Raw genomic sequence first — 14764 nt, 5'->3', positions numbered from 1 at the left:
AGAATACACTTTAAAATGTAATCTGAATTCCAAAATATAATTTAGTAATAAATTACATGTCAAAACTTTAGATGTATATATCTAAGGCATTAAAGTAAACAATACCTTATTATTAAATCTAACTCAAAACATTATCTAGACTTTTGACAACGCACTTTAAAATTCAAAGGACACCAGTTCAAGAAAGATATCAATGTAAAGACAACTTTCATTTAGCCTTATGCCTTGTTCAGAAATCCCAGAGATCATGTCCTCTTAAATAGTTAAAGATTCTTACTTCAGACACAATGATGTCCATCTGACGCCGCAACTTCCGGAGTGTGTTCATAAGTTGTTCAGGATCTTTATGTATTCCAACCCAACAGCCATTAACAAAAATCTTGGTTGCACTAAAATAGAAAACCAAAAGTATTTTGTACTTAGTAACTTTGTAATAAGCTATAACCAAAAATTAACAAGTTTCTTTTTTTAATTGCATCTATACACACTCAGCAATAGCTGCAGGAGAAATTTCTTCTAAATTTTCCATACTCCATTCTTCTAAAAATTCCAAAATTGGAGAAGGTTGAGATCCAACTGAAATATAAGCCATCAGGGCTAAATTCTTCACAAGTCCTACAGCATGGCCCTTGGAATAAATAAAGTACATATTACTCATACTGATTTAACATGCCTTGCAAAATTCTTTTCCACACTTCCCCTCCAATTTGGTTTCAGAATATATTCTTACTTCCTAAAAACAAAATTATAATATTAGTTCTATACTATACTTAAATAATTAAATAAAATTAAAAGTTACTTATAAAAGTAATTATACTCTACATGATAATTCTTGTACTTTTTGTCTTAAACGTAAATTCTAATGTATTACCTCTGGGGTCTCAGCAGGACACACCATTCCCCATAATGTATTATGCAATTGTCTAGGTTTTGCTAGTTTGCCATCTCTACCAATGGGAGAATTTAAACGACGCAGGTGAGAAAGAGTAGATGCAAAAGTCAGGCGATTTAATACCTAGAAAACAATAACAAATCTTTATAGAGCTTGGGCATTTCTGTTACACTATCGTATTTTTGGCAAATACTAAAATGAGGCAAAGTCATATTTTTCACATATAATCCACTCAGTGTCCAACAGTTTCCATCCTTCCTTTCTCCAATCTGCCCTGGATAATTCTGTTCACTCTTGTAACTTAACTGACCCTTACAGCAAGGATGGCAAATGTATGACATATAGTTCTAACATGCCACATAAATGTTTTATGGCCTATCTCCAAACATTTGGATGGTAGTGGGGTTTTTTTAACTTGATTTGTTCTCCGTTGTATCCCAGTACCTACAACACTACTTAGCAAACATCAGCCACTAAGTGTTATATGCTACCAACTCTCATTCCTTTGACCATAGCAAACATCACTAACCCATCCCAGAACTTGTTCCAGGTTGAGGCCTCTGAACCCAACACAGAGATTCAATATTTACAGAACACTAAGCAAGGTAATACTTGTGTAAGTACGGTAATACTTAGAGAGATATAAAGTAATCAACACAATCTCAATGTACCTAATAACACATCACCTCTTTCCCCACACCTACAACAATCCATCCTCCTTCCTCTTCCTAAATCTCCTATCATGGTTAATGGTGTCACCCCTCCCTTTATCTCCCAACCTAGAAATCTCATGATATCTTTCTCTCTGACTTCCTCCTTTCATGCATCAATAAACATATCCTGTCAACTCTATTTCCCAACTTCCCGAAAAAACTAAACCGTCCATTCCCAATGTCACAGCAAAAAACCAGCTCCTCACCTCTTAACCTGTACTACTATCATTAGCTCCTAAGTCCCTGCAATGTCCTCTCCAATCTACTCTGCTCAGTTACCAGAATTATTAAAACACAGATATAGGTAAGTTCACATCACTCACTGAATTAAAAAATATCAGACAGTTCCCCACCAGCTAAAGGAGCATGACACTGAAGCTCTTTTCAATGAAGTCCCAGACAACCTTCCCCTACTATAGTCCTCAGAACTGCTGTACTCCATCCACACTGCCAAACACTTCTCACCTCCACAACTGCCACAGGATGGAATGCACTCCCCATTCTGCTCTGCTTGGTGAAATTCTACCACTTCTATAGAAGACATCTGATCACCTCCAAGAAGAACTGTTCTCTTTTCTCTGTTCTATAGAGTTTTCCATCATTCATCTAATCACAAACTTCCTAATATTTCTCAAATCTGACTCCACTCTCTACCTCCATAGAACTGTTCTACTGAAGGCTCTAACCATTTCTCACTGAGCCTGTTGCAACAATCTTTCTGCCACCAACTATGCCCTTCTCAAATCTTTTCTCCACAATGACATTTACTGTGAAGCTACCTAAAAAGCAAAAATGAATGCCCCTCTACAAGCTGTTCCCACGCTCCCCTCTCCAACCCCACATTTCTAACTCTCCCACTTTGATTTGAAAACACTAGAATGATCTAGCGGAGAAGGCAATGGCACCCCACTCTAGTACTCTTGCCTGGAAAATCCATGGACGGAGGAGCCTGGTGGGCTGCAGTCCATGGAGTCACTAGGAGTTGGGCACGACTGAGCGGCTTCACTTTCACTTTTCACTTTCATGCACTGGAGAAGGAAATGGCAACCCACTCCAGTGTTCTTGCCTGGAGAATCCCAGGGACGGGGGAGCCTGGTGGGCTGCCGTCTATGGGGTCGCACAGAGTCGGATACAACTGAAGTGATTTAGCAGCAGTAGCAGAATGATCTAGCTCCTCCCACATACATGAGCCCTTTTCTCCCTCTGTCCCTTTGTTCAGGATATTAAGAAATTTTCTCCAGTTTTCCTATGAGCTATCGGTTCTGCCCTCCTCCAAGGCTTGGGCTATTTCTCAACTACCCTTCAAGACCCAGCTCACATGCCAACTCCTAAAGAAAACATTTCTGTTCACACTCTCAGGCAGTCCTATATGCCTTTCTCCAGCATCCCCACAGAGCAAGCATGCATAGCTCTCATTTAATACTCCCTGCACCATGCTGTAATATCTGTTTCCATCTATGAGTACATACTGTAAGCTACTAACGATCAGGGATCATGTTTTATTCATTCTTTGCAGATCCAATGTGTGACAGAGCTATTGGCACATCTTAAAACCCAGGAACTGAACTCAATTGGCAGGATGGCATTTATCGTAATTCAGCTCAAGGCATAGTGAGATATATAAGGACAAATGTTTCCTCTAATAGATGGTGAGCTCCTTGAGGGCTGGAATCAACCTGTGAACCCAGCATCACAAACATCAACTAGAGTCAACAAATCCTTACTAAACTAAAAGAAACTAGAAATTTAACTGGGTTATGAGCATCCTTCCATAATTCTTAAGATACTTAGACTTCCAGGAATTAAGAGGTTAAAGTTCATGTCTGAATGCCAAATTAATCAGGTGATACTGGTATAGGCTTGTTTTAAGAAAAAAAACAAACAAAGCAAATGAGGGGGAGATCCCTTCCATAAAGCTAAACATGTACATGGTAAGTTTTAAATCTCATATGAAAAGTAATTACAAAAAACAAATACACCTGGTGAGACAGTTTTGTAAAATGTTTCCCCCATTAATCATTCTGAGAGTACCTACTGCAATCACTGTACATAAAACAGGGCAACATACAGAAATCAGTTTAGAAGTATTACATTACACAAAATAATTTATCCTCTGGGTATCAGTTTCTAATATGGAACTTTTAAGACAAAAATTTCATGAACATAGACTGTTTCACCTCCTAAGAACCTATGTGAATTTATTAAATATCTTGATGAGAGTCAAAACTTTAAAATCTCTTAGTAATGCTAACAGCTAACTTAAGAAAATTTTCACTTTCATAATTCAAAAGCCTCCAAGTGCTTTTATATCTAACCAAGAAAAAAAAAAAAGGGAAAACAATTTACATTCAATAAATGAAGATTCTATTAGTTTCATAATGTTTTCTTACCAAACCTGTAGTCACAGTTGACATCCTTACCTGAGATACTCCAGCTCTGGCTTGATGAGCTTTCTTTTGGTCACCCCAGTTTCCAGTAGCTAAAGAGTATTTTAGGCCATCAGATATAATCCTTGTTTTAATTGCCAATTCCAAGTTAAAATCCTTTCCACGATCAATGAACTTCTGGGCATAGATCCGTACTTCTTTAAGCAAATTCTTAAACATTCTGCCCAATAAAATGTTTTAAACTTGTCAAGGTCTGTAATATGAATTCTTTAACAAGGACACTGTTGCCCACAAGGAGGCGAAAAGTGGTTGAGACGGGGGGGTTATTCTTTTTTATATAAAAAGCAGATGTACATACAGTACAAAAACATACACAAGCAAAGCAGTAAGGGAAAAAATAGTCGAAAGAGGGTCCTTAGTGGGGTGGTAAAAAACAAGATTGAAAAACTCTAATATACAACACAATAAATACAAGAACATGCACAAAACACTGCTAATATCATTTCTGTGCTAAATTGTCTACATAATTTTTACAAATAAGTTTTTCCAATTATAGTAGTGTATGTTCATTATAGAAAATATAAAAACATATTAAGAATAAAATAAAAATCATGTATAACCTTAATTCTGACACAACCACTGCTTCCTCTCTAGCTTTTGTGTTTTTATAAACTGCAAAGCAGAACTAACAAAATTCCAATATCAGCACTCAGAAAGTCAATCAATAACTGAGCTTTCTCAAATGCTTTGCAATGGTGGAGAGGAATAAAGAAAATGTTAACAAGTGATAAACGTTCCCACAATCTTGAAATTCTCAGATATGAAGCAGAACTAAACTGCACAACTGGCAAAGAATGTAGCTAACTTCACATGTACCCATTATGCATGCCAAGATAGTTTTTTAGCACCTCCATGTGCCGTAACCAATCTAAAGTGAAATTTATCTACTTGTAACAGTATCGTTCTATAATCTCTTACCCTCTAAATAAGAATGCAAGTAGTGGTCCAGCAAGGTCCAATCTTTTGTTTCCATAGTGATCTCTGTCATCTAATTCTCTTCTACCCAAAGCTGCTAGCAGCAACCTATGAACCATGTACCTTTAAAAAAGAAAAAGAGAAAGCACATGGTTTAGGCTTTCCTTTTTCAACATATATTAAAAACATCAATTTTGACATTTTCAGCTTTAAGGAAAACTTCATCTCAACCACATCTTGGCAAAGAACTTAAAACAATGAAATATGACATACCCCAAGAAATAAGCTTTCTTGGTCTCACAAAAATCACTGACGCCAACATGAGGGAGCATTTCTTTCTGTAATACTTCCTTGGCATATTTAATTCTTTTCTCTTTGGTAACACCAGGCTTTGCCCCTCTTGAACCAATGAAATTTAGTGCAACATTCTGTTCTTGGATGACAAAAGCTTCATCGAGTGATGGTTTAACCTATCCGTTAATTAAAATAAAATTATTTTTAAATTATCTTTAAGATAAGGCAACTGTCAACTTATAATATGTTAAATATCCCTATGAACCCCTAACTAAATACGCAAATATTGTTAGAAATTCAAGGAACCACAAAATCCTAGAACTTAAAAACATTATTGATCTAGGGACCTCTGAAAAAAATGATCAGCATGGACAATCATACTTTCCAAAAAAATACAAATAATTCCATTATAACAGAGCACAGTGGGTTTGCGTTTGTTTTTTTTTTTTTTTTTACATTTTAATAAACAATAGCTTAAAAAAGTTCCTTTCAAATATCTAAAATCAATTTAGAGAAGTTTAACACTCAAACTAAGCTCAAATGAATAAATGTGTCATAATGCTGTCAGTCTTGGTTTAAGAGGTTTATCCTTTCTTTTAACTATCTAAATACTTATCTTTAAGTATTAAGGGGAAAAAAGTAACTACTGACAAAAGCTTAAAGTAAAATCTAAACAGAATCCATTTTGTCATGTAATCATATCAATAAATACTCTAATAACTAAAATATACTTCACTTTCTAACTTTGTAACCAATGTTTAGCCTATATTTTACTTTATTTCTCTGCAGTCTTAAAGACTTTGGATAATTCAGGACAATTTTAAGAATATCAAGTACTCCTTAGACAAGGATGGTTGATGAGGAAATGCATATTTATCTAGACTCAACAAACCTTCCCATAAAAGTAGTAACTTTACAGTGGAAGAACTTAACAGCTGCTGCTGTGAAGTTGACATTACCAATGATGAGACAAAATGACATCATGTGACTCCTGACTTGATGCCCTGGGAAGCACACACTATGATCTCTAGATTTGTCCTGCCAAGAAATGGCGTAAATTGAATCTAATCATGAGGAAATATCAGAAAAATCCAACTTGAAGGATATTCTATAAAATAAATGGCCTACCCGCTCCAAAAACTTCAGTGGTATGAAACAACAGAAAGAGACAGGGGAAGATTAAAAGAGACTAAGCAAACATTAAAAACAGCATGTAATGGATGAGTGACTGGATTTTGAACCAGGAAAAAAAATGCCATTAAGGACACTATCAATATCTCTGGCAAAAACTTGAATAAGATCTCCAGGTTAACAGTATATACTACACCAAAATACCAATTTTAAAAACTGCACTATGATTATGTGAGTAAATATCCTGATTCTTATGAAATATACACTCAAGTATTTAGGAATAAAGGGGCACGATGCCTAAACTCACTTTCAAATGATCCAGAAAAAAACAATGTATATACATAGATAAAAAGAATCCTAAAACAAATGTGGCAAAAGTAACAGCTGCTAAATACAGGCACAGACTATATAGGAGTTATTTGTAACTTTTCTGTAAGTTTGAAATGGTTTAAAAATACTTTTTTTTTTTTTTTTTAAGATATCAACTCTTCTTTTCCCCTTACTAAACTGCATCAGACTAGTGTGCCTTTATGATTTTCCTTATTACTATTTCTTCCTTATGCTGTCAATGAACTCTGGCTTCCTCTAGTTTTCAGGTCAATTTTACATAGAATTGTCAGGCAAAGAAGTCAAGGCAGGGCTGAAGGCTTTTGCTATACAGTAAATAGAATGGGGTTTACAACAGCTAAATTGATCTTCAGAGCAGCTTTCTTTTGTGTTTTAGGATTAACAACAGTTGGTAACTTTAAATCTCTTGAAAAACACTATGAATACGTTTTGCATGCACATTACCATTTCCATCATCTCTGGATCTTCAAAATCATAAATAATATGCTCTAAAATATCTCTGTCAGACACAAAACCTAACGCTCTAAACACAATAATGATGGGAACTTCTTGCTTGATATACGGTAGCGTTGCCACAATACGTTGACCAATAGCACTCTTTTTTGCACCCTAGGAAAAAAAATCATTAGAATATGAGAATACAGAGATTACAGCCATATATAAACATCATTAGAACCATTTCAAATAAATGTCCATTGTATGTATTTCAAAAAAAGCATGCCTCTCATACTCTAAGGAATGTCCTATGGCTGTTTTCAAAAACCACTGCAACAGGTTTACTTATTTGACAGACAGGCTGGTCATTCAGACCTGAGAGAATTTCCATTCTCTACTCTGTTTGCCAAGATTCTCTAGAATACCTCAAGACTGTATCTGGAAACTCTGGCCACAAAAGAATATAAACACAGACTACCCTTTGTCCTTTCCCCCAACCAAAAAAATTGGGAAGTTTGGAAGAAATAGATAAAGGGAAGCTAAGAGAGACAACAGACAGGCAAATGTGGGAAAAAGCTAAGAACAGAACGAAAAATAAACTGAGAGTTGGTTGGTGAGCTATCTCCAAATATGAATGATTATTCAATATTAAAAAAGTCACATATTGAGATTATGTCCATTGAGATATTGATAGTGTCCTTAATGTCCTTAGTGATTTTCAACTCTGGCTTCACATGAGAATATTCCAGGGAATTAAATAAAACAACATGGGTCCCCAAGCCCCATTCCTTAACTGAGTAAATGAAAATTCTGGAAAGAACCATAGAATCTTGAGTCATCCTCATGTTATATCAAACTTTATCACTAAATCTAGATGATTTTCCTTTCTCTGTCTCTGATTAAGTGATTTTGCCCATAGCTTCCATGATAATCTCCCTAATATACTGTGTTCCTTATACTTCTGGCCTCCATAATCCAGGCCAAACACTTATCAATTAAGAATCCACATCACAATCACCTGGGGATCTTTCTCAAACACTTGTAGCTGGGCTCCATTCTACCCCCAGTCACAAGAGAAAACCATCTTAATTCTTTAAAACACTTATTCTACATGGGATTTTTAACTTGAGGCCCTTAAACCTCTTTGTTCAAGTTCTTCTTTATAAAACATCAAAGTGACATTACACTCTGCAAAAGCGTTTATAAGAGCACAAGACTGGAAACCTAAACATCCATCACAAATTCAGTTCAGTCGCTCAGTCGTGTCCGACTCTTTGAGACCCCGTGAACCGCAGCACGCCAGGCCTCCCTGTCCATCACAAGGGAATGGCTCAATAAATTATATTACATCCATACATGGAGCATCACATCTCAGAAATAATTTAAAACTGCTGATCTAAACTTGTTTTTAAAAGATACCAGCAAGGTGCAAACACTGTTTTTGAATTAAGACTATTTCTGAATGGTCTCATGAGAAATTATCAAAAGTAGCTGCTTCTGAGGAAAGAGATTTGGAGGTCAAAGGAAGACTACTTTTTGTACTTTTCTGAACCACTTTAATGTTCATATATGACTTACATTAAAAATTTTAACAAATAAAAATATACACGAAATTAGTTACAACAAATTTCCAGGAGAACCGTGAAAATTAAATCAAGTAACATAGTTGGCACACAGCTATAGTCAAGAAATGCTATTGTTAGATTACATTATCGTAAGTAACATGCCTATGCTGGGTGGCTTCTTGATGGCGCTCAATGATCTCTGCCTCTGTTACTGCCTTGTGTGGTCCCCCTGGAGAATAGACTGGATGTGCTGAATTGCACCTAACAAAAAGAACATGGCAAAAACGAAAGGATGTTGCTTTTGAGATTAAGGCATAAAAGATGGCAGTTTCCATGTTGTTCATATGCTCTATGGCTCTGCTCAATTACTGTGACAAGCAAGCTGCCATGTTGTCAGGGGCTATATGGAGGGGCACCACGTGGCAAGGAACTGAATCTTGCCAACAACCACAAAAATGAGCCTTATAATGACTGTGGCCCAAAAACCTTGATTGCAGCCTTGTGACCAGAGGACCCAGCTAATCCACATCCAGAAACTGTGACATGATAAATGTTGCTACTGGAGTAATCTGTTACACAGCAGTAAGTATTAATAAATAACAAAGTTGGATCATGGAAAAAGGAAGAAAGTTCCAGAAAAACATCTATTTCTGCTTTATTGACTATGCCAAAGTCTTTGACTGTGTGGATCACAACAAACTGTGGAAAATTCTGAAAGAGATGGGAATATCAGACCACCTGACCTGCCTCTTGAGAAACCTGTATACAGGTCAGGAAGCAACAGTTAGAACTGGACATGGAACAGACTGGTTCCAAATAGGAAAAGGAGTATGTCAAGGCTGTATATTGTCACTCTGCTTATTTACCTTATATGCAGATTACATCATGAGAAATGCTGGGCGAGAGGAAGCACAAGCTGGATTCCAATCAAGATTGCCAAGAGAAATATCAATAACCTCAGATATGCAGATGACACCACCCTTATGGCAGAAAGTAAAGAGGAACTAAAAAGCCTCTTGATGAAAGTGAAAGAGGAGAGTGAAAAAGTTGGCTTAAAGCTCAACATTCAGAAAACAAATATCATGGCATCTGGTCCCATCACTTCATGGGAAATAGATGGGGAAATAGTGTCAGACTTTATTTTCTTGGGCTCCAAAATCACTGCAGATGATGACTGCAGCCATGAAACTAAAAGACGCTTACTCCTTGGAAGGAAAGTTATGTCCAACCTAGATAGCATATTGAAAAGCAGAGATATTACTTTGCCAACAAAAGTCCATCTAGTCAAGGCTATGGTTTTTCCAGTAGTCATGTATGGATGTAAGAGTTGGACTGTGAAGAAAGCTGAGCGCCGAAGAATTGATGCTTTTGAACTGTGGTGTTGGAGAAGACTCTTGAGAGTCCCTTGGACTGCAGGAGATCCAATCAGTCCATTCTAAAGGAGATCAGTCCTGGGTGTTCTTTAGAAGGAATGATGCTGAAGCTGAAACTCCAATACTTTGGCCACCTCATGCAAAGAGTTGATTCATTGGAAAAGACTCTGATGCTGGGAGGGATTGGGGGCAGGAGGAGAAGGGGACGACAGAGGATGAGGTGGCTGGATGGCATCACCGATTCAAAGGACATGAGTTTGAGTGAACTCTGGGAGTTGGTGATGGACATGGAGGCCTGGCGTGCTGCAATTCATGGGGTCGCAAAGAGTCGGACACAACTGAGCGACTGAACTGAACTGAAAGTGCCTTTCATACAACACTGATAATATGTTCCAGAAAAACTTTTTGACAAAGCATGCAGCCTGGTAACTTACAGAACTAGATTAGAAGGAATAAATCCAAACAATATCATGTAATATTCCATACCTGTCCTCCTCTCGCCAGCATGCTAACCCAGATAGTGCTGGTGGGTCGAGAAGAATTCTCCAGACATGATCTACACTCTCCTGTGTAGGCATATTTGGAATCCTTTTTGGCAAACACATAGACTGTGTTTGTTGCCATTTTCTCTTGAGCAATCAGAACCTACATGGACAATAAAAGTTATAGCCATAAAACACACAAGGTCTTTGAATTACAAAGAACAGTGAAAGCTGCATCTTAATCTGACTGTACAAGCTCATTGAAATAACAATTCTTAAACTTTACATATTCCATTTTGCATAAACACTTAACTGCAACATATTAAGCTCAAACTGTCGAGATTTCTAGTGTATATTATATATAGCTAAACAAAGTTTTGGTTTAATATAAATTCAGATGTCACCTGCCTAATAATTCAACTGCTACTTCCAGATTATTACACAAAATTTACTTTTTAATTTCAACTTTCATGAGCTTAATGATCATTTGTTATTTTTTATAAATAATGCTATTATACCTTTTCTGATCCATTAATAATGAAGTAGCCACCAGGATCCAAGGGGCATTCATTTAACTCACAAAGATCACGATCAGTTAAGCCATTCAATAGGCAGTAAGTTGAACGCAACATAATTGGAATTTTTCCTATAAAAGTTTTCTGATGCTGCGTCTGAAGTTGTTCTTCACCTTCTTTAATGACTGTTTTTGTTATGTCAACATAAAGTGGAGCAGAGTACCTTTGAAAATAAAAGTAGATCACAAGTTAATAGTAAGGTATTTGCTAAAACTCTCAACTGGCCAAAATTTTATTTTCTGAATTTTATTTCAAAATTAGCTGCTGGAAAAGAAACATGGGTTCTTACGTGAGATTTCTTAATCTGGCCTCATTTGGCATCATTGGTGATGGAGCACCATCTCTTTCCCAATGGGTGGGCTTGGACAGGTAAATCTGTTCAAACTTCAGCAAATATCTTGGCTAAAATGAAACAAAAAACCATGGAAAAAAGTAAATAATTTTTTCCATAAAAAATTTAATGATTCAGTTTTAATCAACATTAATATTTTGAGTAGAAACAGCTCTACTGTAGAAAATGCCAAAGTTAATCCACCTTACTAAAATAGTGACTCTCCATAGTCACTATCCATATTCCATAGACATCAAGTTTTATACTTCATCACTCTCTTAAGGTGGAAGACAAAAAGAGACTGTAAAGACTAAGCATATATCATATGCTCTGAATTCATGTCAAACAACTAAAATGGATTTGCATTAATGATCTGTACAGCTGCTTCATGTGCCCTCTCCTTAGCTGAGGTTAGGTTAACAAAGTTACCGGAAAACAAAGAAAAGATAAATTCATACAATTAGAAACGTGTTCTAAACTAATCAACAGGACATGGGAAAAAGTAAACCTAACTCTTCAATTACACATAACAGAAGATGTCAGCACCAGTCGCAGGGCAAAATGGAGGTGCTGATTTTGGAACCCTTCCTGTATACTGGTCAAAGACATCTTTATTCTGGACAATGAAGGAGATCAACTTTTTGCCACGTACAATGACACCTATACCAGCATCAAGAAGCAAAAGGCCTTTGAGAAGAATATTTTCAACAAGACCCATAGGATTGACAGTGAAGCTGCCCTTTTAGAAAGCCTGAAAGTGGTATACAAAAGCTGTATCAATCTCTATTTCTGTATGATTGGCAGCTCCTATAAAAATGAGCTGAAGTTCATGGCTGTTTTGAACTGCTTCTTCAACTAATTGAGATCAGATGCTGAGGGAAAATGTAGAAAGCAAGCTCTGCTGGTGAACATTCTTCTCGGTTGTGGAAGAAATCATAGATGCAGGGGTGATCCGAGACAGTAATTCCCATAAAGTGGTACACCCGGTGGCATTAAGGAGCAGATCAAATATCAGGTGCTGCAGTCAGCCAAGAGAAGATCCAGCAGTCACTCCAGTGAAGACCACCATTCCTGGCTTTTCAGTTCAGTTATGTCCGACTCTGCAACCCCATGAAGTGCAGCACGCCAGGCCTCCCTGTCCATCATCAACTCCCGGAGTCCACCCAAACCCATGTCCATTGAGTCGGTGATGCCATCCAACCATCTTATCCTCTGTCGTCCCCCTCTCCTCCTGCCCTCAATCTTTCCCAGCATCAGGGTCTTTTCCAATGAGTCAGCTCTTCGCATCAGGTGGCCAAAGTATTGGAGTTTCAGCTTCAACAGCAGTCCTTCCAATGAACACCCAGGACTGATCTCCTTTAGGATGGACTGGTTGGATCTCCTTGCAGTCCAAGGAATTCTCAAGAGTCTTCTCCAACACCACAGTTCAAAAGCATCAATTGTTTGGCGCTCAGCTTTCTTTATAATCCAACTCTCACATCCATACATGACCACTGGAAAAACCACAGCCTTGACTAGATGGACCTTTGTTGGCAAAGTAATGTCTCTGCTTTTTAATATACTGTCTACGATGGTCATAACTTTTCTTCCAAGGAGTAAGCATCTTTTAATTTCATGGCTGCAATCACCATCTGTGGTGATTTTAGAGCCCAGAAAAATAAAGTCTGACACTGTTTCCACTGTTTCCCCATCTATTTCCCATGAAATGATGGGACCAGATGCCGTGATCTTAGTTTTCTGAATGCTGAGCTGGCTCTTCACTTTCTCAAAAAATCCAAGAAGAGCTCCTGGGTGACTTCTCATCCAGTCCCTCAAGTGATGCTTGCAGGATCATCTTGGGGTCACAGGGATTTAGACTCCATCATGTCTGTAGGTGCCCCACCCTCACCCCAACCTGTACACGCTTCCCCTTCCTTCTCACTCCTGTCAGTACTGGAAGGAAAGCTCTGAGCACATCTGACACAGGGCAGGGGAAGCACCCTCTTTCTTCTTTGACTGGATTATGCTCCCACGCTCTCCTAGAGCCTGTATTTTCTCTTCCACTTCTGTGCCCTGTGATGCAACTAAACTTCAAAGCAGGAAGTGCTGAGGGCTTTCCTCCTTTTGCCTCTACACAGCCTTCATCCCAACAGCAAGGGGAGGGAGAGAGAATTCTTTTGTACAGAATAAGTGGGGATGGGGAGTGGCATTTCAAGTCTAGGAATTTTCCCCTATTTCTTCTTACTGCCCAGACCTCTAGTCTTGAAAAAAATACTGGGAACATAGGAAAGGACAGCATGGAAGCAGTGATTTAAATTTTATCGAAGAGGGTCTACAAAATTCTATATTTCAAACACAGCTGAATTTTTTTTTTACCCTGATCCTGGCTTTTCAATTCTCTGCCTTGGGTCTGTGAACTCTGCTGCTTAATGCTGTCCTCTTCTGCCTCAACCTAATCCAGGCAGTAGGTCTGGGCACCACCCATCCCGAGGTCACCGAGAGAGGTGCCCTTCTTCAGAAAACCTTTGGGATTAGAATTTCCCCAGGAAGATGAAGGATGGAACGCTCATTTTTGAGTTTCATCTCTCCCTTTGACCCAAAACTTCCCACAAAAATGTCTCAAGAAAACTTCCTGAGACTTAGCATTCTGCCCCATTCACTAACTGCCAAGTCCCATGGGCAGATAACTGGGAATCCTTGAGGGGGCATTTCTGTGTAAGAGATGTATGGAATCAGTATGACAGCCACCTTCTTACAATACTGTGTGCAAAGAGGAATAAAAAGAAAACAACAACATAAAATCCTAATTACTATTCTACATAAAGAAATGAGAATTTCCAACCATGGGTGACTATAGCTTATTTCACAGTTAAAGAAAAGAAAGAGAAGAGAAAGAAAAATTTTCAATTAAATATCTGATACCCAATAAAACAAGATCCATGAGAACTTTTCAGAGTTAAATGGATACAGAATTTCTCTCTAAATCAAACCTCAGAAAAGGAAAAGATGGAACTAAGCAGATCACTAAAGGAAAATCATTAATACCCAAGTTCCCCAAGCTGGAGTAGGCAAAGAGCAAAAAGAACTACTGGTGATAATGAAACAAAAGGAATTAAGTCATCCAACTACTCATTTCCACTATCACCTTAGTTTAGGGCATTATTATCTGAAACTTAAGCTATTTCAAAATTTGTATCTGACTCTAGTCTCTTGCCATTCCCAGTAAACACCATTTCCAAAGCAACCTTTTAAAAATAATGCTTTATATACATTCTATGACAGTC

The 14764-nt window shown here is 37.6% G+C and overlaps 1 protein-coding gene across 1 annotated transcript in view; it reads right to left on the bottom strand.

Annotated features, from left to right (window-relative positions):
* The window catches only part of POLR2B (RNA polymerase II subunit B), a 43910-nt gene that overhangs the window by 20328 nt on the left and 8818 nt on the right, over nt 1–14764 (bottom strand). The window contains exons 4-13 of the mRNA XM_019962813.2: nt 11460–11572; nt 11114–11333; nt 10600–10758; nt 7185–7349; nt 5241–5437; nt 4971–5090; nt 4026–4212; nt 872–1015; nt 489–628; nt 278–389 (exon numbers count right to left, since the gene is read on the bottom strand). Coding sequence (XP_019818372.1) covers nt 278–389; nt 489–628; nt 872–1015; nt 4026–4212; nt 4971–5090; nt 5241–5437; nt 7185–7349; nt 10600–10758; nt 11114–11333; nt 11460–11572 — 1557 coding nt within the window. The remainder of the gene's footprint in view (nt 1–277; nt 390–488; nt 629–871; nt 1016–4025; nt 4213–4970; nt 5091–5240; nt 5438–7184; nt 7350–10599; nt 10759–11113; nt 11334–11459; nt 11573–14764) is intronic.

This window comes from Bos indicus, chromosome 6 (genome assembly GCF_029378745.1).
Source record: "Bos indicus isolate NIAB-ARS_2022 breed Sahiwal x Tharparkar chromosome 6, NIAB-ARS_B.indTharparkar_mat_pri_1.0, whole genome shotgun sequence".
Classification (NCBI taxonomy): Eukaryota; Metazoa; Chordata; class Mammalia; order Artiodactyla; family Bovidae; genus Bos; species Bos indicus.
The sequence above is the reverse complement of the archived record's forward strand: the minus strand, read 5'-3'. Positions and strand labels throughout refer to the sequence as shown.